At 42.2% G+C, this 27807-nt stretch overlaps 1 protein-coding gene across 1 annotated transcript; it reads left to right on the forward strand.

Moving 5' to 3' along the window:
- The first annotated feature begins 52 nt into the window (after positions 1-52).
- Positions 53-27565, forward strand: zgc:113278 (Translocating chain-associated membrane protein 1-like 1-like). The gene is made up of 11 exons (XM_058410797.1): positions 53-334; positions 15869-15929; positions 17196-17314; positions 19258-19374; positions 19451-19509; positions 20428-20512; positions 21449-21519; positions 22451-22555; positions 22909-23052; positions 23205-23365; positions 24640-27565. The coding sequence occupies exons 1-11, from the start codon at positions 215-217 to the stop codon at positions 24711-24713; spliced, it is 1116 nt and encodes a 371-aa protein (XP_058266780.1). The 5' UTR covers positions 53-214; the 3' UTR covers positions 24714-27565.
- The last annotated feature ends 242 nt before the right edge of the window (positions 27566-27807 follow it).

Consider the following 27807-nt stretch of genomic DNA (forward strand, 5'->3'; position numbering starts at 1 on the left):
TATAATAGAAGAGAGACTTTTGTTTTGGAAATCGTGACTCCGACGACTTCCGGTAGCGGGTGTATCTTCCAGTCGGAGCTCTACACGAATACAAAGTGTTCCTCTACTCCGGCTGAACTTGGAGTGTGAACGCTCGCTTTATTTGATCCGCTTTAGGCTTGTTGTTGATCGTCACCGCTTCATCTGCGCGCGCACACCGAGACTAAACTCCAGGATGGGATTCAGGAAGAAGAACAAAAGTCCTCCGGTTCTGAGCCACGAGTTTGTGATCCAGAATCACGCCGATATGGTTTCCTGTGTGGCCATGATTATCCTGCTGGGGCTCATGTTCGAGGTACAGCACACACCGGAACATCTACACACACACACACACACACACACACACACACACACACACACACACACACACACACACATACACACACATACACACACACACGCTGAACATCTCACTTTACACGGAATACAAACCCGAGCAGCACAAACACTTTACAGAAATAAAACACGGCTCCTGTGTGAGGTGGAGCAGATACAACATCTACAGCATGAACATCTACAACATGAACATCTACAACATGAACATCTACAACATCTACAGCATGAACATCTACAGCATGAACATCTACAACATGAACATCTACAACATCTACAGCATGAACATCTACAGCATGAACATCTACAGCATGAACATCTACAACATCTACAGCATGAACATCTACAACATCTACAGCATGAACATCTACAGCATGAACATCTACAGCATGAACATCTACAGCATGAACATCTACAGCATCTACAGCATGAACATCTACAACATCTACAACATGAACATCTACAGCATGAACATCTACAACATGAACATCTACAGCATGAACATCTACAGCATGAACATCTACAACATGAACATCTACAGCATGAACATCTACAGCATGAACATCTACAGCATGAACATCTACAGCATGAACATCTACAACATGAACATCTACAACATCTACAGCATGAACATCTACAGCATGAACATCTACAACATCTACAACATGAACATCTACAGCATGAACATCTACAACATCTACAGCATGAACATCTACAGCATGAACATCTACAACATCTACAGCATGAACATCTACAGCATGAACATCTACAGCATGAACATCTACAACATGAACATCTACAACATCTACAGCATGAACATCTACAGCATGAACATCTACAACATGAACATCTACAGCATGAACATCTACAACATCTACAGCATGAACATCTACAACATCTACAGCATGAACATCTACAGCATGAACATCTACAACATGAACATCTACAGCATGAACATCTACAACATCTACAGCATGAACATCTACAGCATGAACATCTACAGCATGAACATCTACAACATGAACATCTACAGCATGAACATCTACAACATGAACATCTACAGCATGAACATCTACAACATGAACATCTACAACATCTACAACATGAACATCTACAACATCTACAACATGAACATCTACAACATCTACAGCATGAACATCTACAACATCTACAGCATGAACATCTACAACATCTACAGCATGAACATCTACAGCATGAACATCTACAACATCTACAGCATGAACATCTACAACATCTACAGCATGAACATCTACAGCATGAACATCTACAGCATGAACATCTACAACATGAACATCTACAACATGAACATCTACAACATCTACAGCATGAACATCTACAACATGAACATCTACAACATCTACAGCATGAACATCTACAACATGAACATCTACAACATCTACAGCATGAACATCTACAGCATGAACATCTACAGCATGAACATCTACAACATCTACAGCATGAACATCTACAACATCTACAACATGAACATCTACAACATGAACATCTACAACATGAACATCTACAACATCTACAACATGAACATCTACAACATCTACAGCATGAACATCTACAGCATGAACATCTACAACATCTACAACATGAACATCTACAACATGAACATCTACAACATGAACATCTACAACATGAACATCTACAACATCTACAGCATGAACATCTACAACATCTACAGCATGAACATCTACAACATGAACATCTACAACATCTACAGCATGAACATCTACAGCATGAACATCTACAGCATCTACAGCATGAACATCTACAACATGAACATCTACAACATCTACAGCATGAACATCTACAACATGAACATCTACAACATCTACAGCATGAACATCTACAACATGAACATCTACAACATCTACAACATGAACATCTACAACATCTACAACATGAACATCTACAACATCTACAACATGAACATCTACAGCATGAACATCTACAGCATGAACATCTACAACATCTACAGCATGAACATCTACAACATCTACAGCATGAACATCTACAACATCTACAGCATGAACATCTACAGCATGAACATCTACAGCATGAACATCAACATCTACAACATGAACATCTACAACATCTACAGCATGAACATCTACAACATGAACATCTACAACATCTACAACATGAACATCTACAACATCTACAGCATGAACATCTACAACATCTACAGCATGAACATCTACAACATGAACATCTACAACATCTACAACATGAACATCTACAACATCTACAGCATGAACATCTACAACATCTACAGCATGAACATCTACAACATCTACAACATGAACATCTACAGCATGAACATCTACAACATCTACAACATGAACATCTACAACATCTACAACATGAACATCTACAACATGAACATCTACAGCATGAACATCTACAACATGAACATCTACAACATCTACAGCATGAACATCTACAGCATGAACATCTACAACATGAACATCTACAACATGAACCACATCTAGAGACAGTGTGTGAGATATTGTGTGTGTGTGAGATATTGTGTGTGTGTGTGAGATATTGAGTGTGTGTGTGAGATATTGAGTGTGTGTGTGAGATATTGAGTGTGTGTGTGAGATATTGAGTGTGTGTGTGAGATATTGAGTGTGTGTGTGTGTGTGAGATATTGAGTGTGTGTGTGTGTGTGTGTGTGTGTGAGATATTGAGTGTGTGTGTGAGATATTGAGTGTGTGTGTGAGATATTGAGTGTGTGTGTGTGTGTGTGTGAGATATTGAGTGTGTGTGTGTGAGATATTGAGTGTGTGTGTGTGAGATATTGAGTGTGTGTGTGTGAGATATTGAGTGTGTGTGTGTGTGAGATATTGAGTGTGTGTGTGAGATATTGAGTGTGTGTGTGAGATATTGAGTGTGTGTGTGAGATATTGTGTGTGTGTGAGATATTGAGTGTGTGTGTGTGTGTGAGATATTGAGTGTGTGTGTGTGTGTGAGATATTGAGTGTGTGTGTGTGTGTGTGTGAGATATTGAGTGTGTGTGTGTGAGATATTGAGTGTGTGTGTGTGAGATATTGAGTGTGTGTGTGTGTGAGATATTGAGTGTGTGTGTGTGAGATATTGAGTGTGTGAGATACTGTGTGTTTGTGTGTGTGTGAGACATTGTGAGTGTGTGTGTGAGACATTGAGTGTGTGTGTGTGTGTGATATTATGTGAGTGTGTGAGACAGTGTGTGAGACATTGTGTGTGTGTGTGAGACAGTGTGTCAGACATTGTGTGTGTGTGAGACAGTGTGTGTGTGAGACAGTGTGTGTCAGACATTGTCTGTGTGTGTGAGACATTGTGTGTCAGACATTGTGTGTGTGAGACATTGTGTGTCAGACATTGTGTGTGTGTGAGACAGTGTGTGTCAGACATTGTGTGTGTGTGTGACATTGTGTGTGTGTGTGACATTGTGTGTGTGTGAGACAGTGTGTGTGTGTGTGAGACAGTGTGTGTGTGTGTGTGTGTGTGTGACAGTGTGTGTGTGTGTGACAGTGTGTGTGTGTGTGACAGTGTGTGTGTGAGAGACAGTGTGAGACAGTGTGTGAGACAGTGTGTGACATTGTGTGTGTGACATTGTGTGTGTGAGACAGTGTGTGTGACATTGTGTGTGTGACATTGTGTGTGTGAGACAGTGTGTGACATTGTGTGTGTGTGTGTGACATTGTGTGTGTGTGTGACATTGTGTGTGTGACATTGTGTGTGTGACATTGTGTGTGTGTGACATTGTGTGTGTGTGACATTGTGTGTGTGTGTGAGACAGTGTGTGTGACATTGTGTGTGTGAGACAGTGTGTGTGACATTGTGTGTGTGTGACATTGTGTGTGTGTGACATTGTGTGTGTGTGACATTGTGTGTGTGTGACATTGTGTGTGTGTGACATTGTGTGTGTGTGACATTGTGTGTGTGTGAGACAGTGTGTGTGTGTGACATTGTGTGTGTGACATTGTGTGTGTGTGTGACATTGTGTGTGTGTGTGACATTGTGTGTGTGTGAGACAGTGTGTGTGAGACAGTGTGTGTGTGACATTGTGTGTGTGACATTGTGTGTGTGACATTGTGTGTGTGACAGTGTGTGTGTGACAGTGTGTGTGTTTGTGTGAGACAGTGTGTGTGTGACATTGTGTGTTTGTGTGAGACAGTGTGTGTGAGACATTGTGTGTGTGTGAGACATTGTGTGTGTGTGTGAGACATTGTGTGTGTGTGTGAGACATTGTGTGTGTGTGTGACATTGTGTGTGTGTGTGAGACATTGTGTGTGTGTGTGTGAGACATTGTGTGTGTGTGTGTGTGTGAGACATTGTGTGTGTGTGTGTGTGTGAGACAGTGTGTGTGAGACATTGTGTGTGTGTGTGTGAGACATTGTGTGTGTGTGAGACATTGTGTGTGTGTGAGACATTGTGTGTGTGTGTGTGAGACATTGTGTGTGTGTGAGACGTGTGTGTGTGTGTGAGAGAGAGACATTGTGTGTGTGTGAGACAGTGTGTGTGAGACATTGTGTGTGTGTGTGTGAGAGACATTGTGTGTGTGTGAGACATTGTGTGTGTGTGAGACATTGTGTGTGTGTGAGACATTGTGTGAGACATTGTGTGTGTGACATTGTGTGTGTGTGTGAGACATTGTGTGTGTGTGTGTGTGTCAGACATTGTGTGTCAGACATTGTGTGTCAGACATTGTGTGTCAGACATTGTGTGTGTGAGACAGTGTGTGTGTGTGAGACAGTGTGTCAGACATTGTGTGTGTGTGTGTGTGAGACATTGTGTGTGTGAGACAGTGTGTGTGACATTTTGTGTGTGTGAGACATTGTGTGTGTGTGTGAGAGTGTGTGAGAGACATTGTGTGTGTGAGACATTGTGTGTGTGAGACAGTGTGTGTGTGTGTGTGAGACAGTGTGTGAGACATTGTGTGTGTGAGACAGTGTGTGAGACATTGTGTGTGTGTGTGTGTGTGAGACATTGTGTGTGAGACATTGTGTGTGAGACATTGTGTCAGACATTGTGTGTCAGACATTGTGTGTGTGAGACAGTGTGTGAGACATTGTGTGTGTGTGTGAGACATTGTGTGTGTGTGTGAGACATTGTGTGTGTGTGTGAGACATTGTGTGTGAGACATTGTGTGTGTGAGACATTGTGTGTGTGTGTGAGACAGTGTGTGTGAGACAGTGTGTGTGTGTGACATTGTGTGTGAGACAGTGTGTGTGTGAGACAGTGTGTGTGTGAGACAGTGTGTGTGAGACAGTGTGTGTGAGACAGTGTGTGTGAGACAATGTTGTGTCTGACATTGTGTGTGTGTGTGAGACATTGTGTGAGAGTGTGTGAGACATTGTGTGTGTGTGAGACATTGTGTGTGTGAGACATTGTGTGTGTGTCAGACATTGTGTGTGTGTGAGACATTGTGTGTCAGACATTGTGTGTGTGACAGTGTGTGTGTGTGTGAGACAGTGTGTGTCAGACATTGTGTGTGTGAGACATTGTGTGTGAGACATTGTGTGTGAGACAGTGTGTGTGTGTGTGTGTGTGTGTGTGTGACAGTGTGTGAGACATTGTGTGTGTGTGTGAGACATTGTGTGTGTGAGACATTGTGTGTGTGAGACATTGTGTGTGTGAGACATTGTGTGTGAGACATTGTGTGTGTGTGTGAGACAGTGTGTGTGAGACAGTGTGTGTGAGACATTGTGTGTGTGTGAGACATTGTGTGTGTGTGAGACATTGTGTGTGTGTGAGACATTGTGTGTGTGTGAGACATTGTGTGTGAGACATTGTGTGTGTGACATTGTGTGTGTGTGTGAGACAGTGTGTGTGAGACAGTGTGTGTGAGACATTGTGTGTGTGTGAGACATTGTGTGTGTGTGAGACTGTGTGTGTGAGACATTGTGTGTGTGAGACATTGTGTGTGTGAGACATTGTGTGTGTGACATTGTGTGTGTGAGACAGTGTGTGTGAGACATTGTGTGTGTGTGAGACATTGTGTGTGTGAGACAGTGTGTGAGACAGTGTGTGTGACATTGTGTGTGTGTGACATTGTGTGTGTGTGACATTGTGTGTGTGAGACAGTGTGTGTGAGACATTGTGTGTGTGAGACATTGTGTGTGTGTGTGAGAGTGTGTGAGACACATTGTGTGTGTGTGAGACAGTGTGAGAGAGACATTGTGTGTTAGACAGTGTGTGTGACATTGTGTGTGTGTGTGTGTGTGACAGTGTGTGTGTGTGTGAGACAGTGTGTCACATTGTGTGTGTGTGTGAGACAGTGTGTGTGTGTGTGAGACAGTGTGTATGAGAGAGACAGTGTGTGTGAGAGAGACAGTGTGTGAGAGAGATAGTGTGTGTGAGAGAGACTGTGTGTGAGACAGTGTGAGAGACAGTGTGTGTGACGTGTGTGTGTGTGAGACATTGTGTGTGAGACATTGTGTGTGAGACAATGTTGTGTCTGTGACATTGTGTGTGTGTGTGAGACATTGTGTGTGTGTGAGACATTGTGTGTGTGTGAGACATTGTGTGTGACATTGTGTGTGTGAGACATTGTGTGTGTGTGTGTGTGTGTGTGAGAGAGATAGTGTGTGAGACATTGTGTGTGTGTGTGTGAGAGAGATAGTGTGTGAGACATTGTGTGTGTGTGTGTGTGTGTGTGTGTGTGTGTGTGAGAGAGATAGTGTGTGAGACATTGTGTGTGTGTGTGTGAGAGAGATAGTGTGTGAGACATTGTGTGTGTGTGTGTGTGTGTGTGTGAGAGAGATAGTGTGTGAGACATTGTGTGTGTGTGTGTGAGAGAGATAGTGTGTGAGACATTGTGTGTGTGTGTGTGAGAGAGATAGTGTGTGAGACATTGTGTGTGTGTGTGTGTGAGAGAGATAGTGTGTGAGACAGTGTGTGTGTGAGAGAGATAGTGTGTGAGACATTGTGTGTGTGTGTGTGAGAGAGATAGTGTGTGAGACAGTGTGTGTGTGTGTGTGTGAGAGAGATAGTGTGTGAGACAGTGTGTGTGTGAGAGATAGTGTGTGAGACATTGTGTGTGTGTGTGTGAGAGAGATAGTGTGTGAGACATTGTGTGTGTGTGTGTGTGTGTGTGAGAGAGATAGTGTGTGAGACATTGTGTGTGTGAGAGAGATAGTGTGTGAGACATTGTGTGTGTGTGTGTGAGAGAGATAGTGTGTGAGACATTGTGTGTGTGTGTGTGTGTGTGAGAGAGATAGTGTGTGAGACATTGTGTGTGTGTGTGTGTGAGAGAGATAGTGTGTGAGACATTGTGTGTGTGTGTGTGAGAGAGATAGTGTGTGAGACATTGTGTGTGTGTGTGTGTGTGTGTGTGAGAGAGATAGTGTGTGAGACATTGTGTGTGTGTGTGTGTGTGTGAGAGAGATAGTGTGAGACATTGTGTGTGTGTGTGTGAGAGAGATAGTGTGTGAGACATTGTGTGTGTGTGTGTGTGTGAGAGAGATAGTGTGTGAGACATTGTGTGTGTGTGTGTGTGTGTGTGAGAGAGATAGTGTGTGAGACAGTGTGTGTGTGAGAGATAGTGTGTGAGACATTGTGTGTGTGTGTGTGAGAGAGATAGTGTGTGAGACATTGTGTGTGTGTGTGTGTGTGTGAGAGAGATAGTGTGTGAGACAGTGTGTGTGTGAGAGAGATAGTGTGTGAGACATTGTGTGTGTGTGTGTGAGAGAGATAGTGTGTGAGACATTGTGTGTGTGTGTGTGTGTGTGTGTGTGTGTGTGTGTGTGTGTGTGTGTGTGTGAGAGAGATAGTGTGTGAGACATTGTGTGTGTGAGAGAGATAGTGTGTGAGACATTGTGTGTGTGTGTGTGAGAGAGATAGTGTGTGAGACATTGTGTGTGTGTGTGTGAGAGAGATAGTGTGTGAGACATTGTGTGTGTGTGTGTGTGTGTGTGTGTGAGAGAGATAGTGTGTGAGACATTGTGTGTGTGTGTGTGTGAGAGAGATAGTGTGTGAGACATTGTGTGTGTGTGTGAGAGAGATAGTGTGTGAGACATTGTGTGTGTGTGTGAGAGAGAGATAGTGTGTGAGACGTGTGTGTGTGTGTGTGTGTGTGTGTGTGTGTGTGTGAGAGATAGTGTGTGAGACATTGTGTGTGTGTGTGTGTGAGAGAGAGTGTGTGAGACATTGTGTGTGTGTGTGTGAGAGAGATAGTGTGTGAGACATTGTGTGTGTGTGTGTGAGAGAGATAGTGTGAGAGACATTGTGTGTGTGTGTGTGAGAGAGAGATAGTGTGTGAGACATTGTGTGTGTGTGTGTGAGAGAGATAGTGTGTGAGACATTGTGTGTGTGTGTGTGTGTGAGAGAGATAGTGTGTGAGACATTGTGTGTGTGTGTGTGAGAGAGAGAGATAGTGTGTGACACATTGTGTGTGTGTGTGTGAGAGAGAGAGATAGTGTGACACATTGTGTGTGTGTGTGTGAGAGAGAGAGATAGTGTGTGACACATTGTGTGTGTGTGTGTGAGAGAGAGAGATAGTGTGTGACACATTGTGTGTGTGTGAGAGTGTGTGACACATTGTGTGTGTGTGTGTGAGAGAGATAGTGTGTGACACATTGTGTGTGTGTGTGTGAGAGAGATCGTGTGTGAGACATTGTGTGTGTGTGTGTGAGAGAGATAGTGTGTGAGACATTGTGTGTGTGTGAGAGAGATAGTGTGTGAGACATTGTGTGTGTGTGTGTGTGAGAGAGATAGTGTGTGAGACATTGTGTGTGTGTGTGTGTGATAGAGATAGTGTGTGAGACATTGTGTGTGTGTGTGTGAGAGAGATAGTGTGTGTGTGAGAGAGATAGTGTGTGAGACATTGTGTGTGTGTGTGTGAGAGAGATAGTGTGTGAGACATTGTGTGTGTGTGTGTGAGAGAGATAGTGTGTGAGACAGTGTGTGTGTGAGAGAGATAGTGTGTGAGACAGTGTGTGTGTGAGAGAGATAGTGTGTGAGACAGTGTGTGTGTGAGAGAGATAGTGTGTGAGACAGTGTGTGTGTGAGAGAGATAGTGTGTGAGACAGTGTGTGTGTGTGTGTGTGTGTGAGAGAGATAGTGTGTGAGACATTGTGTGTGTGTGTGTGAGAGAGATAGTGTGTGAGACATTGTGTGTGTGAGAGAGATAGTGTGTGAGACATTGTGTGTGTGTGTGTGTGTGAGAGAGATAGTGTGTGAGACATTGTGTGTGTGAGAGAGATAGTGTGTGAGACATTGTGTGTGTGTGTGTGTGTGAGAGAGATAGTGTGTGAGACATTGTGTGTGTGTGTGTGTGTGAGAGAGATAGTGTGTGAGACATTGTGTGTGTGTGTGTGTGTGTGAGAGAGATAGTGTGTGAGACATTGTGTGTGTGTGTGAGAGAGATAGTGTGTGAGACATTGTGTGTGTGTGTGAGAGAGAGATAGTGTGTGAGACGTGTGTGTGTGTGTGTGTGTGTGTGTGAGAGATAGTGTGTGAGACATTGTGTGTGTGTGTGTGTGAGAGAGATAGTGTGTGAGACATTGTGTGTGTGTGTGAGAGAGATAGTGTGTGAGACATTGTGTGTGTGTGTGAGAGAGAGATAGTGTGTGAGACGTGTGTGTGTGTGTGTGTGTGTGTGTGAGAGATAGTGTGTGAGACATTGTGTGTGTGTGTGTGTGAGAGAGATAGTGTGTGAGACATTGTGTGTGTGTGTGTGAGAGAGATAGTGTGTGAGACATTGTGTGTGTGTGTGTGAGAGAGATAGTGTGTGAGACATTGTGTGTGTGTGTGAGAGAGAGATAGTGTGTGAGACATTGTGTGTGTGTGTGAGAGAGAGAGTGTGTGAGACATTGTGTGTGTGTGTGTGAGAGAGAGATAGTGTGTGAGACATTGTGTGTGTGTGTGTGTGTGTGAGAGAGATAGTGTGTGAGACATTGTGTGTGTGTGAGAGAGATAGTGTTTGAGACATTGTGTGTGTGTGTGTGTGTGTGTGAGAGAGAGAGATAGTGTGTGAGACAGTGTGTGTGTGTGTGTGTGTGTGAGAGAGATAGTGTGTGAGACATTGTGTGTGTGTGTGTGAGAGAGAGAGATAGTGTGTGACACATTGTGTGTGTGTGTGTGAGAGAGAGAGATAGTGTGTGACACATTGTGTGTGTGTGTGAGAGAGATAGTGTGACACATTGTGTGTGTGTGTGTGAGAGAGATAGTGTGTGACACATTGTGTGTGTGTGTGTGTGTGTGAGAGAGATAGTGTGTGACACATTGTGTGTGTGTGTGTGAGAGAGATCGTGTGTGAGACGTGTGTGTGTGTGAGAGAGATAGTGTGTGAGACATTGTGTGTGTGTGTGTGAGAGAGATAGTGTGTGAGACATTGTGTGTGTGTGAGAGAGATAGTGTGTGAGACATTGTGTGTGTGTGTGTGTGAGAGAGATAGTGTGTGAGACATTGTGTGTGTGTGTGTGAGAGAGATAGTGTGTGAGACATTGTGTGTGTGTGTGTGTGAGAGAGATAGTGTGTGAGACATTGTGTGTGTGTGTGTGAGAGAGATAGTGTGTGAGACATTGTGTGTGTGTGTGTGAGAGAGATAGTGTGTGAGACATTGTGTGTGTGTGTGTGAGAGAGAGATAGTGTGTGACACATTGTGTGTGTGTGTGTGAGAGAGAGATAGTGTGTGACACATTGTGTGTGTGTGTGTGAGAGAGAGAGATAGTGTGTGACACATTGTGTGTGTGTGTGTGAGAGAGAGAGATAGTGTGTGACACATTGTGTGTGTGTGTGTGTGAGAGAGAGAGATAGTGTGTGACACATTGTGTGTGTGTGTGTGAGAGAGAGAGATAGTGTGTGACACATTGTGTGTGTGTGTGTGAGAGAGAGAGATAGTGTGTGACACATTGTGTGTGTGTGAGAGAGATAGTGTGTGACACGTGTGTGTGTGTGTGAGAGAGATAGTGTGTGACACATTGTGTGTGTGTGTGTGAGAGAGATAGTGTGTGACACATTGTGTGTGTGTGTGAGAGAGATCGTGTGTGAGACATTGTGTGTGTGTGTGTGAGAGAGATAGTGTGTGAGACATTGTGTGTGTGTGTGTGAGAGAGATAGTGTGAGACATTGTGTGTGTGAGAGAGATAGTGTGTGAGACATTGTGTGTGTGTGTGTGTGTGAGAGAGATAGTGTGTGAGACATTGTGTGTGTGTGTGTGTGTGTGTGAGAGAGATAGTGTGTGTGTGTGAGAGAGAGATAGTGTGTGTGTGTGAGAGAGAGATAGTGTGTGTGTGTGAGAGAGATTGTGTGTGTGTGTGTGTGTGTGTGTGAGAGAGAGAGAGTGTGTGTGTGTGTGTGAGAGAGAGATAGTGTGTGTGTGTGAGAGAGAGATAGTGTGTGTGTGTGAGAGAGATTGTGTGTGTGTGTGAGAGAGATAGTGTGTGAGACATTGTGTGTGTGTGTGTGTGTGTGTGAGAGAGATAGTGTGTGACACATTGTGTGTGTGTGTGTGTGAGAGAGAGAGATAGTGTGTGACACATTGTGTGTGTGTGTGTGTGAGAGAGAGAGATAGTGTGTGACACATTGTGTGTGTGTGTGTGAGAGAGAGAGATAGTGTGTGACACATTGTGTGTGTGTGTGTGAGAGAGATAGTGTGTGAGACATTGTGTGTGTGTGTGTGTGAGAGAGATAGTGTGTGAGACATTGTGTGTGTGTGTGTGTGTGAGAGAGATAGTGTGTGAGACATTGTGTGTGTGTGTGTGTGTGTGTGTGAGAGAGATAGTGTGTGAGACATTGTGTGTGTGTGTGTGTGAGAGAGATAGTGTGTGAGACATTGTGTGCGTGTATGTGAGAGAGAGAGATAGTGTGTGAGACATTGTGTGTGTGTGTGTGTGTGTGTGTGTGTGTGTGAGAGAGATAGTGTGTGAGACATTGTGTGTGTGTGAGAGAGAGATAGTGTGTGAGACATTGTGTGTGTGTGTGTGTGAGAGATAGTGTGTGAGACATTGTGTGTGTGTGTGTGTGAGAGAGATAGTGTGTGAGACATTGTGTGTCTGTGTGTGTGAGAGAGATAGTGTGTGAGACATTGTGTGTCTGTGTGTGTGTGAGAGAGATAGTGTGTGAGACATTGTGTGTCTGTGTGTGTGTGAGAGAGATAGTGTGTGAGACATTGTGTGTGTGTGTGTGAGAGAGATAGTGTGTGAGACATTGTGTGTGTGTGTGTGAGAGAGATAGTGTGTGAGACATTGTGTGTGTGTGTGTGTGTGAGAGAGATAGTGTGTGAGACATTGTGTGTGTGTGTGTGAGAGAGAGAGATAGTGTGTGAGACATTGTGTGTGTGTGTGTGAGAGAGAGAGATAGTGTGTGACACATTGTGTGTGTGTGTGTGAGAGAGATAGTGTGTGACACATTGTGTGTGTGTGTGTGAGAGAGATAGTGTGTGTGTGAGAGAGATAGTGTGTGAGACATTGTGTGTGTGTGAGAGAGATAGTGTGTGAGACATTGTGTGTGTGTGAGAGAGATAGTGTGTGAGACATTGTGTGTGTGTGTGTGTGAGAGAGATAGTGTGTGAGACATTGTGTGTGTGTGTGTGTGAGAGAGATAGTGTGTGAGACATTGTGTGTGTGTGTGTGAGAGAGATAGTGTGTGTGTGTGTGAGAGAGATAGTGTGTGAGACATTGTGTGTGTGTGTGTGTGAGAGAGATAGTGTGTGAGACATTGTGTGTGTGTGTGTGAGAGTGTGTGAGACAGTGTGTGTGTGTGTGTGTGTGTGAGAGAGATAGTGTGTGAGACAGTGTGTGTGTGTGTGAGAGAGATAGTGTGTGTGTGTGTGTGTGTGTGAGAGAGATAGTGTGTGTGTGTGTGAGAGAGATAGTGTGTGTGTGTGTGTGTGTGAGAGAGATTGTGTGTGTGTGAGAGAGATAGTGTGTGAGACAGTGTGTGTGTGTGAGAGAGATAGTGTGTGAGACAGTGTGTGTGTGTGTGAGAGAGATAGTGTGTGTGTGAGAGAGATAGTGTGTGAGACAGTGTGTGTGAGTGTGTGAGACAGTGTGTGTGAGTGTGTGAGACAGTGTGTGTGTGTGAGAGAGAGATAGTGTGTGTGTGTGAGACTGTGTGTGTGTGTGAGAGAGAGATAGTGTGTGTGTGTGTGTGAGAGAGATAGTGTGTGTGTGTGTGTGTGAGAGAGAGATTGTGTGTGTGTGAGAGAGATAGTGTGTGTGTGTGAGAGAGATAGTGTGTGAGACAGTGTGTGTGTGTGTGAGAGAGATTGTGTGTGTGAGAGAGATAGTGTGTGAGACATTGTGTGTGTGTGTGAGAGAGATAGTGTGTGAGACAGTGTGTGTGTGTGTGAGAGAGATAGTGTGTGAGACAGTGTGTGTGTGTGAGAGAGAGATAGTGTGTGTGTGTGTGAGAGAGATAGTGTGTGTGTGAGAGAGATAGTGTGTGAGACATTGTGTGTGTGTGTGTGTGAGAGAGATAGTGTGTGAGACATTGTGTGTGTGAGAGAGAGAGATAGTGTGTGACATTGTGTGTGTGTGTGTGTGAGAGAGATAGTGTGTGAGACATTGTGTGTGTGTGTGTGAGAGTGTGTGAGACAGTGTGTGTTTGTGTGAGAGAGATAGTGTGTGAGACATTGTGTGTGTGTGTGTGAGAGAGATAGTGTGTGAGACAGTGTGTGTGTGTGTGTGAGAGAGATAGTGTGTGAGACAGTGTGTGTGTGTGTGTGTGTGAGAGAGATAGTGTGTGAGACAGTGTGTGTGTGTGTGTGTGAGAGAGATAGTGTGTGAGACAGTGTGTGTGTGTGTGTGTGTGAGAGATAGTGTGTGAGACAGTGTGTGTGTGAGAGAGAGAGTGTGTGAGACAGTGTGTGTGTGAGAGAGAGAGTGTGTGAGACAGTGTGTGTGTGTGAGAGAGATAGTGTGTGAGACAGTGTGTGTGTGTGTGTGAGAGAGATAGTGTGTGAGACAGTGTGTGTGTGTGTGAGAGAGATAGTGTGTGTGTGTGTGTGTGTGTGAGAGAGATTGTGTGTGTGTGAGAGAGATAGTGTGTGAGACTGTGTGTGTGTGTGTGTGTGTGTGTGTGAGAGAGATTGTGTGTGTGTGAGAGAGATTGTGTGTGTGTGAGAGAGATAGTGTGTGAGACAGTGTGTGTGTGTGAGAGATAGTGTGTGAGACAGTGTGTGTGTGTGAGAGATAGTGTGTGAGACAGTGTGTGTGTGTGTGAGAGATAGTGTGTGAGACAGTGTGTGTGTGTGTGAGAGATAGTGTGTGAGACAGTGTGTGTGTGTGAGAGAGATAGTGTGTGAGACAGTGTGTGTGTGTGAGAGAGATAGTGTGTGAGACAGTGTGTGTGTGTGAGAGAGATAGTGTGTGAGACAGTGTGTGTGTGTGAGAGAGATAGTGTGTGTGTGTGTGTGAGAGAGATAGTGTGTGTGTGTGTGAGAGAGATAGTGTGTGAGACAGTGTGTGTGTGTGAGAGAGATAGTGTGTGAGACAGTGTGTGTGTGTGAGAGAGATAGTGTGTGTGTGAGAGAGATAGTGTGTGTGTGTGAGAGATAGAGTGTGTGTGTGTGAGAGAGATAGTGTGTGTGTGTGTGTGTGAGAGAGATAGTGTGTGTGTGTGTGTGAGAGAGAGATTGTGTGTGTGTGAGAGAGATAGTGTGTGAGACTGTGTGTGTGTGTGAGAGAGATAGTGTGTGTGTGAGAGAGATAGTGTGTGAGACAGTGTGTGTGAGTGTGTGAGACAGTGTGTGTGAGTGTGTGAGACAGTGTGTGTGAGTGTGTGAGACAGTGTGTGTGTGTGTGTGTGTGTGAGAGAGATAGTGTGTGTGTGTGTGTGAGAGAGATAGTGTGTGTGTGTGTGAGAGAGATAGTGTGTGTGTGTGTGTGAGAGAGATAGTGTGTGTGTGTGTGTGAGAGAGATAGTGTGTGTGTGTGTGTGTGAGAGAGATAGTGTGTGTGTGTGTGTGTGAGAGAGATAGTGTGTGTGTGTGTGTGAGAGAGATAGTGTGTGTGTGTGTGTGTGTGAGAGAGATAGTGTGTGTGAGAGAGATAGTGTGTGTGTGTGTGTGTGTGTGTGTGAGAGAGATAGTGTGTGTGTGTGTGTGTGTGTGTGTGAGAGAGATAGTGTGTGTGTGTGTGAGAGAGATTGTGAGTGAATGGATGGATGAGTGAATGGATGAGTGAATGAATGGATGAGTGAATGGATGGATGAGTGAATGGGTGAGTGAATGGATGGATGAGTGAATGGATGGATGAGTGAATGGATGGATGAGTGAATGGATGGATGAGTGAATGGGTGAGTGAATGGATGGATGAGTGAATGGGTGAGTGAATGGATGGATGAGTGAATGGATGGATGAGTGAATGGATGGATGAGTGAATGGATGGATGAGTGAATGGGTGAGTGAATGGATGGATGAGTGAATGGGTGAGTGAATGGATGGATGAGTGAATGGGTGAGTGAATGGATGAATGAGTTGATGCTGTGATGTGAACTCACTTGAACTGTGTTGTGTTTATTTAAATCCTCACAGGTTACAGCAAAGTTTGCCATCATGTTCATCACTGTGCAGTACAACGTCACTTCAGCTACAGGTTCGTACTCCTCCTCTTCCTCCTCCTCTCCACTCTACTCCTCCTCCTCCTCTTCCTCCTCCTCTCCACTCTACTCCTCCTCCTCCTCCTCTTCCTCCTCCTCTCCACTCTACTCCTCCTCCTCCTCCTCTTCCTCCTCCTCTCCACTCTACTCCTCCTCCTCCTCCTCTTCCTCCTCCTCTCCACTCTACTCCTCCTCCTCCTCTTCCTCCTCCTCTCCACTCTACTCCTCCTCCTCCTCTTCCTCCTCCTCTCCACTCTACTCCTCCTCCTCCTCCTCTTCCTCCTCCTCTCCACTCTACTCCTCCTCCTCCTCCTCTTCCTCCTCCTCTCCACTCTACTCCTCCTCCTCCTCTTCCTCCTCCTCTCCACTCTACTCCTCCTCCTCCTCCTCCTCTTCCTCTCCACTCCACTCCTCCTCCTCCTCCTCCTCCTCCTCCTCCTCCTCCTCTCCACTCTATCCCTCCTCCTCCTCCTCTTCCTCCTCCTCTCCACTCTACTCCTCCTCTTCCTCCTCCTCTCCACTCTACTCTTCCTCCTCCTCTTCCTCCTCCTCTCCACTCTACTCCTCCTCCTCCTCCTCCTCTTCCTCTCCACTCCACTCCTCCTCCTCCTCCTCCTCCTCTCCACTCCACTCCTCATCCTCCTCCTCCTCCTCCTCCTCCTCCTCCTCCTCCTCCTCTTCCTCCTCCTCTCCACTCCACTCTCCACTCCACTCCACTCCTCCTCCTCCTCCTCCTCCTCCTCCTCTCCACTCCACTCCACTCCACTCCACTCCACTCCTCCTCCTCTTCCTCCTCCTCTCCACTCCACTCCACCTCCTCCTCTCCACGCCACTCCACTCCTCCTCCTCCTCCTCCTCTCCACTCCACTCCACTCCACTCCACTCCTCCTCCTCTTCCTCCTCCTCTCCACTCCACTCCACCTCCTCCTCTCCACGCCACTCCACTCCTCCTCCTCCTCCTCCTCTCCACTCCACTCCTCCTCCTCCTCTCCACTCCACTCCACTCCACTCCTCCTCCTCTTCCTCCTCCTCTCCACTCCACTCCTCCTCTTCCTCCTCCTCCTCTTCTTCCTCCTCTCCACTCCACTCCTCCTCCTCCTCTCCACTCCACTCCTCCTCCTCCTCCTCCTCCTCCTCTCCACTCCACTCCACTCCACTCCACTCCACTCCACTCCACTCCACTCCTCCTCCTCCTCCTCATCCTCCTCTTCAGTGTGTAGTATTTATCTGAGTAAAGTATAACTCTCTTCCTCTGAGCACAGATGAGAAGGCGGAGCCGGTGAACTTTTATCAGTACGGCCCTAAAGACATGGCCACTGTCTTCTTCTACCTGCTGATCGCCATCATCCTCCACGCTCTCATCCAGGAGTACGTACTGGACGTAAGTCTGACCTCTACTGAGGAACTCCTACAGCATGCTCCTATTACCCGTCTGTCTGTCTGTCTGTCTGTCTTTGTGTCTTTCTTTCCATCTGTTGTTTCCTGTCATTGTTTCCTTCCTTCCTTCTATCCAGCTACCCCTTCTTCAGTTCCTTCCTTCCTCTCTGCTACCATCTATCCAATCCACCCATTCATTCTCTCATTTATTGTTTTCCTCCCTACTACCTTCCTTCCATCAAACCAATCTATTATTCCTTCATTTCATTCAGCTCCTTCCTTGGTGTCTTTTTACTTCCCTCAGTTGTTTCCTTCCTTCCTTCCATCCATCAATCTCTCCTTCCTTCCTTTATTCCTCCCATCTATTCATCCATCCATCCATCCATCCATCCATCCATCCATCAAGTGTTTCCTTTCTTTCCTCCTTCCAGTCATTCCATTCATTAATCCATAAATCTCCATTCTTCCTTCTTTCATATCCTTCAGTTTCTTCCTTTCATCATCCATCTATCCCTCTTTCATTTCTTTCTTTCTATTCATCCTTCCTTGTAAATGAATCTGAATGTTGTTGTTGTGTAAATGTTCTTGGTGAAATGTTTCCTAAATGCTGTATCCGAGTGCTGCACAGTAAAGTGCAAATTAACTCTACAATAAAAATCATTGGAACGTGAAAATCGAACACAACACCTGAGTGAGGAGATCCGGGATCCATGAGCAAAATAACATTCAACAGAAATGAAGAATGAAATTCATAATAATTCTTTTAATTAATTAAAGAAAATTATAAATAAATAAATACCAAAACAGATGAAGAATGAAAGTCATAATAATTCTTTAATTAATTAAAAAAATCTATATATATTTAATAATAAATAAATACCAAACCGATGAGGAATGAAATTCATAATAATTATTTAATTAATTAAAAAACATATATTCAATAATTAATAAATAAATATCAAAACCGATGAAGAATGAAATTCATAATAATTTAATTAATTTTAAAAATTATATTTGATAGATAGATAGTTTAATTAATTAATAAGTACCAAAACCGATGAGGAATGAAATTCATAATAATTATTTTATTAATTAAAAACTATATATATTCAATAACAAATAAATACCAAAAAAAGATGAACTGTTAATTAATTGTTTAAAAAAAATCATGTTAAACCCCAAATTTCAAATCCATAAGATAAAAAAACTTTTTAACTGCCTTATTTAATTTAATAAAGATATTTATTATTATTATTATTATTTCAGTAAAATATATGTTTATCTCCAGGTCAAATATGAACCTTTCATCTATCATTTTTTAACGTTATCTTTATATAAGTTTATATATATATATATATATATTATATACCTTATTGTGAATATACTGTATTAAGTGTGATGTAGCTTAGCAGTTTTATTAAATTATTTTAACATATAGAAAAAAGCAAAGATTGAGCTGATCCAATGATGTTATCGGTTCTCATGATGTGATTTAAACTATTATCTATTCAGTTACCATCTTCAAGAATTTTTGTTTCGATTAAAAGAAACTGTTCTGTGAATATGACTGATATTTGATGTAGTTATGAAGCTAAACATTGAGGAGTCTTTATATTCCTGTTTTGGTCTTTTTTTAATCTTTAAGATATTAATAATGGAGGAGCTTCACTGAAACCGTTGCTGGAAATTAATATTCCTTTTCTTTTTTGGGGGGTTTTCACCGCCCTAAGGGGGTATAAACGTTTGCTCTCGGCTGCTCGTCTTTGTGTCTTTAAAGCTAATTAAGTGTGTCAGCCTCGGAAGATTTGAATCTTTAGTTAATCTTAAGGGATAATGGGGTGTGTGAGATTTTGCTATCAAAATATGAATCCAGATACACTTCCGTGTGTGTGTGTGTGTGTGTGTAATCAATCAGCACTAATCACTTGATCCTGTGAATCCCTGCAGAAAATAAACCGGCGTCTGCACTTGTCCAAAACGAAGCACAGCAAGTTTAACGAGTCGGGGCAGCTGGCGGCGTTTTACTTAGCCTCGTTCGTGTGGGGTTGCAGCATCCTGACGGCGGTGAGACCCTGAGCTCACACACCTCATTACTCGCACTCCCTCTGTCCGTGTCTTTTAATAAATGTTTGTTTTTTAGGAGGAGTTTGTGACCAATCCGACATTCCTGTGGGAAGGTTATCCTCACACTCGCATGGCGTGAGTCACTGAGTCACTGATTCTGATCAACACACAGGACCTGCTTAATAACACACATTTTAGAAACACACACACACACACAGTCAAGTCGTAGATTATTTGATTCGTTTCACCAATAAGAATCAGTTTTCTTCAGAAAATTGAGTTATTTGACTCAATTGACCAGTAAGAGTCAAGTCAGTTATTTGAATCATATTACAGCTCACTAGTAAGAGTCGACTCTTTTCAGGGATTCACAATATTTTTCACTATTTCTGCACAACAAAAAAAACTATCATTTGACTCAATTGAACAATAAGAGTCAAGTCTTATTTGAATCAGAATTACATTATTTGATTCGGCTCAACAAAAAGTGTTAGGTCTTTTCAGGGAATCAGGTTATTTGGCTCAGCTCACCAGTAAGAGTCGACTCTTTTCAGGGATTCGCAATATTTTTCTCTGCACACCAAAAAAAACTCTTGGATTATTTGATTCATTTCACCAATAAGAATCAGTTCTCTTTAGAGAATTGGGTTATTCGACTCTCTTTAGGGATTCCCAATATATTTCTCAAAAAAAAGTCAGCTATTAGATTATTGACTCATTTCACCAGTAAGAGTCGACTCTTTTCAGTGAATCACATTATTTGACTCATTTAGAAAAGGTGAAACTCGTGTATTTGAAAGGAAACGATTCCAGATTCAAGAAATCTATAAAGTAACATATAAATACACACTAGCTGTTCAGTCAGGGTGAAAGTAATGGCACCCTATAAAAAGAGGAAGAGTGTGTGAGGTAGCTGAGCTTTTTGCCTTTTATGGAGTTTTGTGGGCGTGGCTAAATGTAAATCAGATGTTTGTTTAACACAAGTTTAATTGTTTAAATTAAGTTTAATTGACTCCTTTATTATTTTAACACTGTTCCTGCTCCATGTCTCAGTTTTCAGGTGAAGTTCTTCTACATCTGTCAGATGGCGTACTGGTTCCACGCCCTGCCAGAACTTTACTTCCAGAAAGTCCGAAAGGTAAAGAGAATAAAGAGAGACTGCTGAGGGGACGAGTGTTTATAGCTGATAGAGAGAGAGAATAAAGAGAGACTGCTGAGGGGACGAGGGTTTATAGCTGATAGAGAGAGAGAATAAAGAGAGACTGCTGAGGGGACGAGGGTTTATAGCTGATAGAGAGAGAATAAAGAGAGACTGCTGAGGGGACGATTGTTTATAGCTGAAGAGAGAGAGAATAAAGAGAGACTGCTGAGGGGATGAGTGTTTATAGCAGAAGAGAGAGAATAAAGAGAGACTGCTGAGGGGACGAGTGTTTATAGCTGAAGAGAGAGAGAATAAAGAGAGACTGCTGAGCGGATGAGTGTTTATAGCAGAAGAGAGAGAATAAAGAGAGACTGCTGAGGGGACGAGTGTTTATAGCTGAAGAGAGAGAGAATAAAGAGAGACTGCTGAGCGGATGAGTGTTTATAGCTGATAGAGAGAGAGAATAAAGAGAGACTGCTGAGGGGACGAGGGTTTATAGCAGAAGAGAGAGAATAAAGAGAGACTGCTGAGGGGACGAGTGTTTATAGCTGAAGAGAGAGAATAAAGAGAGACTGCTGAGGGGACGATTGTTTATAGCTGAAGAGAGAGAGAATAAAGAGAGACTGCTGAGGGGACGAGTGTTTATAGCAGAAGAGAGAGAATAAAGAGAGACTGCTGAGGGGACGAGTGTTTATAGCTGAAGAGAGAGAGAATAAAGAGAGACTGCTGAGCAGATGAGTGTTTATAGCTGATAGAGAGAGAAAATAAAGAGAGACCGTTAAGGGGACAAGTGTTTATAGCTGATAGAACACGAGATAACAGGAAGTACTCTGTTTCATCTCACCAATTACTCACTGATTATTATACTAGAACACACACACACACGTCTGTCTCATCTCTCACTCAGTGTCTTCCTCGTGTTTGTGTTTTCAGGAAGATATTCCTCGCCAGCTTTACTACATTTGCCTTTACATCTTCCACATCACCGGTGCCTACGTCCTCAAGTAAGTCTCCTGTTTATTCTCTCTCTCTCTCTCTCTCCCTCTCTACCCGTCTCTTTCTCTCTCTCTCTCTCTCTCTCTCTCTCTCTCTCTCTCTCTCTCTGATCAGCACACAGGACCTGCTTAATAGCACACAGAAACAAACATACAAAAAAACAAACATACAAGTCTTATTTGAATCAAAATCGGATCATTTGACTCGGCTCAGCAAGAAGTGTTGGGTCTTTTTAGGGAATCAGGTTATTTGACTCAGAGTCGACTCTTTTCAGGGATTTGCAATATTTTTCTCTGCACACCAAAAAAACAATTGCTTTGATTGATTATTAGATTCATTTCACCAATAAGAATCAGTTCTCTTCAGATAATTGGGTCATTTGACTCAATTGAACAATAAGTGTTGAATCGGAATCAGATTATTTGACTCGGCTCAGCAAGAAGCGTTGGATCTTTTTAGGGAATCAGTTTATTTAACTCAGCTCACCGGTAAGAGTCGACTCTTTTTAGGGATTCGCAATATATTTTTCTGCACACCAAAAAAAAAAGTCAGCTCTTAGATTATTGACTCATTTCACCAGTAAGAGTCGACTCTTTTCAGTGAATCACATTATTTGACTCATTTAGAAAAGGTGAAACTCGTGTATTTGAAAGGAAACGATTCCAGATTCAAGAAGTCTATAAAGTAACGTATATATAAATACACACTAGCTGTTCAGTCAGGGTGAAAGTAATGGCACCCTATAAAAAGAGGAAGTGTGTGTGAGGTAGCTGAGCTTTTTATGGAGTTTTGTGGGCGTGGCTAAATGTAAATCAGATGTTTGTTTAACACAAAAACAGTTCTACACAAATATTTGAATATAAACTAAAAACATAAAGTTTAATTGACTTCAGTGGCATTTATTTTGTGTGTGTGTATGTGTGTGTGTGTGGTGATCAGTCTACACCGGTTAGGTTTGGTTCTTCTGGTTCCTCACTACCTGGTTGAGCTGCTGTTCCACGCGTCTCGTCTCTTCTACTTCAGCAACGAGAACAAGCAGAAAGGGTGTGTTCATTTCCTCTCCTCCTTCTCCATCCTTTGTTTTTTCGTTTCTTTTACTCTTTTCTCCCCCAGTGATTAAGCGCACGGTTTAAACCGCTCTCAGTGAAGAACAGATGGAGTATCCCACACTCTCTGCTCTCTGACGCTCTTCTGATCAATAAACCTGTGACTGATGACTGACATAAACCTCATAAAGCAGTAAACGCTTTCACTGGAGTTAATAACACTGGTGAAAAAATTTAATAAAAAGGTTCAAGTAATAAAAAATATTAAATTTATGCAAAACCTTTTGCTTCAAGTAATGAGTCTCTCTCTCTCTCTCACTCTCTCTCTCTCTCTCTCTCTCTCCATCTCAGGTTTACTCTGTGGGCTCTGCTCTTCGTCGTGGCTCGTCTCCTGACCCTCACCCTCTCGGTCCTGACCTTTGGTTTTGGACTCTCGCGTACAGATACTCAGGGTTTCTCTCTGTCTGAAGGAAACTTCAACGTTCTCACTGTGAGGTAAAGTTCAGTCCCAGCAGCCACTTCACCACATACACCAGGAAGTGAGGTTTCTCTAATGGACACTGAGGCAAGATGCACTTCCTGTTTTAAAGTGTGTGCGTGTGTGTGTGTGTGTGTGTGTGTGTGTGTGCGCGTGCGCACCCACTCAGGATGACGTGTCTCTCAGCCATTTGCTTGACCCAGGCCTGGATGATGTGGAAGTTCATCAACTTCCAGCTGAAGAAGTGGAGAGAGCAGAGTCAGGTCCAGAGCAGTAAGAAGAAGACAGTCAGTCCCAAGAGCAGACCCGGCAAGAAGGACTCATCCCGGGGTGAGAGCGTCCCCTCAGTTCAAACCCAGAGTAAATAAAATACAGAGGAACAAATCAAGAACTTAAACGTGAAGCAGAATCAGAGCTGTGTTTTAAATGGTCCCTGAGACGAGCTTTAAGACCTCACGCTGTCGTCCTGATTAATGTCATGATCCCAGACTCCAAAACTCTCACTTTAAAGATCATTCACTCCTCTAGAAATCCAGAGGTCTGACCCTCAGAGCTTTTCGTAGAGTTAAAGGTGATGCGAGAGTTTTTAAAATCTCTCCAGAATGGGGCATTTTATTTTACATCCATTCTGGACAACATTTGTTGGAGAAAAAGCCAAAAAAAAAAACCCTGAAAAAATTAACAAATAAATAAATGTTTTAATGTCAGAAAAATAAATAAAACAACCTTTTGAATTCTGAAAATATTCTATAATGAATAAATATTTTCACTGCTTAAGAATATTTCTAATTAAATATGGAAAAAATCTGTATTTTAAAAAATTGAAAATAATATTCAAGAATTTTTTTTTTGTTTCATATATATAGTTTTTTTTTTTAAGTAAGAATATCTGTCATGGACTGAGCTACATAGAATCAGGAGATCGAGTTGTTATTACAGTTAATGTTTTGTAGTCAGAAAAATAAATACAAAAAATATATTAATGTTATAATTTTTTACAAATCTGTAAATGTTTAATATAAATATTGAAATATAAATTTTAATATTTTAAATCATCTACAATTTGTACGCTTAATATATATAATTAAATATGTAAAAAAAATCAAGCATGAAAAAGCAAAAAAAAGTAAAAATGTAATAGAATTACAAACAAATAAAAACACACAAAAATATAAAAAAGTTTAAATATAAAAAAGTTTATAAATGTTATAATATTTTGTATAATAATTATACATATTTAAATAAAATTTAAATACAAATATGTGAAATGAGGTATAATTTGTACGCTTACTTTTCAGTGCTTAATAATAATATAAATAATGTGTAAAAAAAAATCTGTATTTTAAAAAATGGTAAATAATAAAATAATTACTGTATTACAACAAATATTTAATATAATATTTTTTTTTAATGTTTAATTTAAATCTGAATATCTACATCATGGACTGACCTACACAGAATCAGAGGAAGTAGAGTTGTTGTAGTAAATGTTGTTGTAGTTCCAGCTTTGTCCTGTTGGTGGCTCTCACATGCTTGGCTGGCGGAGCACAGAAGCCACTACCCGCCTTTTTCTCTTGGCTAACTCCACCATGCTTGTCTTTCAGGAGGTTCGGTCAATGGCGTGATGAAAGCAGAGGACAAAACATCACCACGAGCCAGAAAGTCCAAAACCTCATAGAGGGCAGAGACGATGCTCTGTGATTCTCTTTCTCCACTCCAGCTGTAGAAAGAGGTTTTTACTGTCTCCTGAAAGAAGCGCTGAATCACTCGGACACACCTCCTGACTGCCCGCTGGGCGAGGTGGGCTGAGGGCTGGGTGAAGGGAGTGGTTCCTTTTGCTTTGTTTGGGTTTTTTTTTTTTTGTTTTTTTTTTTTTTTTTAAGTCTGATTTATTTTTTAAAGCGCAGCTAAATCAAATTCTGTCTGGTTTATTGTTGATTGAATCGATCGATCCTGGTGTTTCTGAAGGTGTGCTTTTTTTTTTTGGAGGGGAAACCCTCGTTAAGAAAAAGGTTCTGGTTTCTCTTCTGAGTGGAGATTTGGTCACTGGTGTTCCCCAGGGGTGTGTATTAAGACCGCTAATTTTTAATCTTTTTTTTCTCCTCTATCCTTCAGGACTTGATTAGCATTTTTTTCTTCTTTAAAAAAGGTCTTCATCCTCGTCATCATCAGCATCCATCACTGTGTCTCTGTAAGTGGAGATTTTCATCAAGAAAAGAAGTGCCCTTTTTCCATCAATGGGTTTTTTTGGCTTGTTGGAAAAATATTTGGTGCAAAATGAGAGTTTTTTTGTTTTGTTTGTGTGTTTTTTTTTTTTTTTTATCCCATCCATGATCTTTATTTATCTTTATTAAGAGCTCTCCCTAGAGGCCTGGAGGACACAATGCCTCACTTTTCTCTATCTGAAACCCCTCTCTCTTTTTTTTAGCATGTTTTTTTTTTATTTATCTTCTGCTGTTTCCAAGCATCACAGTCATACAATTTTGTTTCTTTCTTTTTTCTTGAACTTTTTTCATTTGATGTCCATGAGTTCGTCACGTAGCGCTCTTCCACTGCACCGCGACCGCGCAGTCACTCACTCACCACCCCACACACACGTTTTCACTGCAGGGCACCAACCGCATCAAACTGAGATGTGTGGGCGGGGCTAAGATCAATGCTGATCACTGATTGGTCCGACACTTTAGTGACAGATTTGCCCTGATGATGATGATGATGATGACGACGTGGTAGAATAAATACACACAGCAAATGAATTCTGCCTTCAGGAGGAATTCGGCACTCTGTGAATGAAACGCTCCTCAGTTGGTCCCCGGGGGTTTTATTCCTCTTATTCCACAGCAGTTTATTTCATTTATTACATTTAATGTTGCTGAATCTCCTCAAGGCGAGGCTTTTTTCTCCTGATGAGCTCCCCGTGTGGTGGAAACGTGCTCCAGTGGAACAGGGTGGACTTTAATTAACAAATTCATTTAGTTCACTTTTTTCTCCTCTCCATCCAGAGTGTGTTTTTATTATTTTTATTATTATTATTATTATTATTATTATTATTATTATTATTATTATTATTATTGTTGTTGTTGTTCATCCCAGCGTGCACAGCTCCATTTCTGAAAGTGTTCTCCTCCGATACAATCATCTCTCAAGTGTCCTTAAGATGATACGCTGTGGGTGGCTTTGGATCTTTATTTTCATTCATTGATGAACGTGTGTGTGTGTGTGTGTGTGTGTGTGTGTGTGTGCGCGCGCATGTTTATGGGTTGTGAAGGCATGAATCATGTTGCATCTTGATATGTTTGATTTAAGGAAGAGAAAAAGGAAAGTGTGTGTGTGTGGTTAAGTTTCTGGTTTTGACTTTTTGTACCAAATGTTGAGTGAGAGAGGAGAAGCCTCAGTGAAGCTATTCTCACTCTGAATTTTTTTGAGTGTGTATATTCTGTCTCTCTCTCTCACAGCCTGTCTCTCTCCCCATTCTATCTCTCTCTCTCTCTCCCCCATTCTCTCTCTATCTCTCTCTCTCTCTCCCCATTCTATCTCTCTCTCTCTCTCCCCCATTCTCTCTCTCTCTCTCTCTCTCTCTCCCCCATTCTCTCTCTATCTCTCTCTCTCACAGCCTATCTCTCTCCCTATTCTATCTCTCTCTCTCTCTCTCTCTCTCTCTATCTCTCTCTCACAGCCTGTCTCTCTCTCTCTATCTCTCTCTCTCTCTCTCTCTCACACAGCCTGTCTCTCTCTCTCTCTCTCTCTCCATGTTTCTGAATTGCCAAATGGTGTAAAAGCGAGCTCTTGCTCTTTCCCGGTGATTTTGACGTTGTCGTCTCGTCTGTTTTCTCCTCGGACCTCGTTCCCCTCACATTACTGCATTGTCTTTTGAGTAACTGCAGAGAAAAAACAATGAATTAATGATTTTAAAAAATGTTTTATTTATAAATGATTTCTAAAGTTCATAAAACTATACATTAAGACTCTGTGATGTCATCAGTGAGGGACGTCTTGCTGCATGCCCACAATTCCAACACTAACAAAAAAATTAATAATAATAATTAAAAAAAAAAAGTAAGTTGACAGCATCAAAAAATAGTTTTTTACATTTTATGCTTTAAAAAAAATTAAAAAAAAAAAAAAATATATATATATATACATCTCAATCTCCTCCTTTTTATTACATTTTTTTGTAAATTTTCTTTTATTAGAAATTAAAAATCCTGATCTCAGACTTTTATTTATTTAATTTAATTTGTTTTCTTTATTTAGTTTTATACTGAATTAAAGGCGTGCAGCATTAAAGAAAGTCTAAACTTTTTTTTAATAGTCACTCATTACATCTTTATCATGATTTATTTTATTCGTTTTTTCCCCTCGTCTCTGCGGTAAACGTTGTGGTTTCCACCACCAGCGTCGGAGAAACACCGCTTCCGTTCCACCTTTCTGTCTTCACACACCGGCGTCTCAGGAGGGAAAGAGCAAAGTCGCACCTTTTTTTCTTTTCTTTTTTTTTCTTTTCTTTTTTCTTTTTTTTTTAAAGGGTTTCTATCCGTGGACCCGGTCTCGGTCCGCCGGCCACGGCGAGCAGACGTCGTCTAGACAAATATATTCAGACACCGAGTTCTTGTTAGATTTTTAAACTATTTTTATAGATCTGAAAAACGACTGTAGAGAGATTAACCTTTATTTAGCACTTATTTTTTTAATGCCTCCTTGATTTTTTCCGAGTTTTATTTTTGTACTGCGCAGAAGGAGGAGGAAGAGGAGGAGGAGGGCTTTCTACCTTA

The sequence above is a fragment of the Hemibagrus wyckioides genome, linkage group LG15 (genome assembly GCF_019097595.1).
Source record: "Hemibagrus wyckioides isolate EC202008001 linkage group LG15, SWU_Hwy_1.0, whole genome shotgun sequence".
Classification (NCBI taxonomy): domain Eukaryota; kingdom Metazoa; phylum Chordata; class Actinopteri; order Siluriformes; family Bagridae; genus Hemibagrus; species Hemibagrus wyckioides.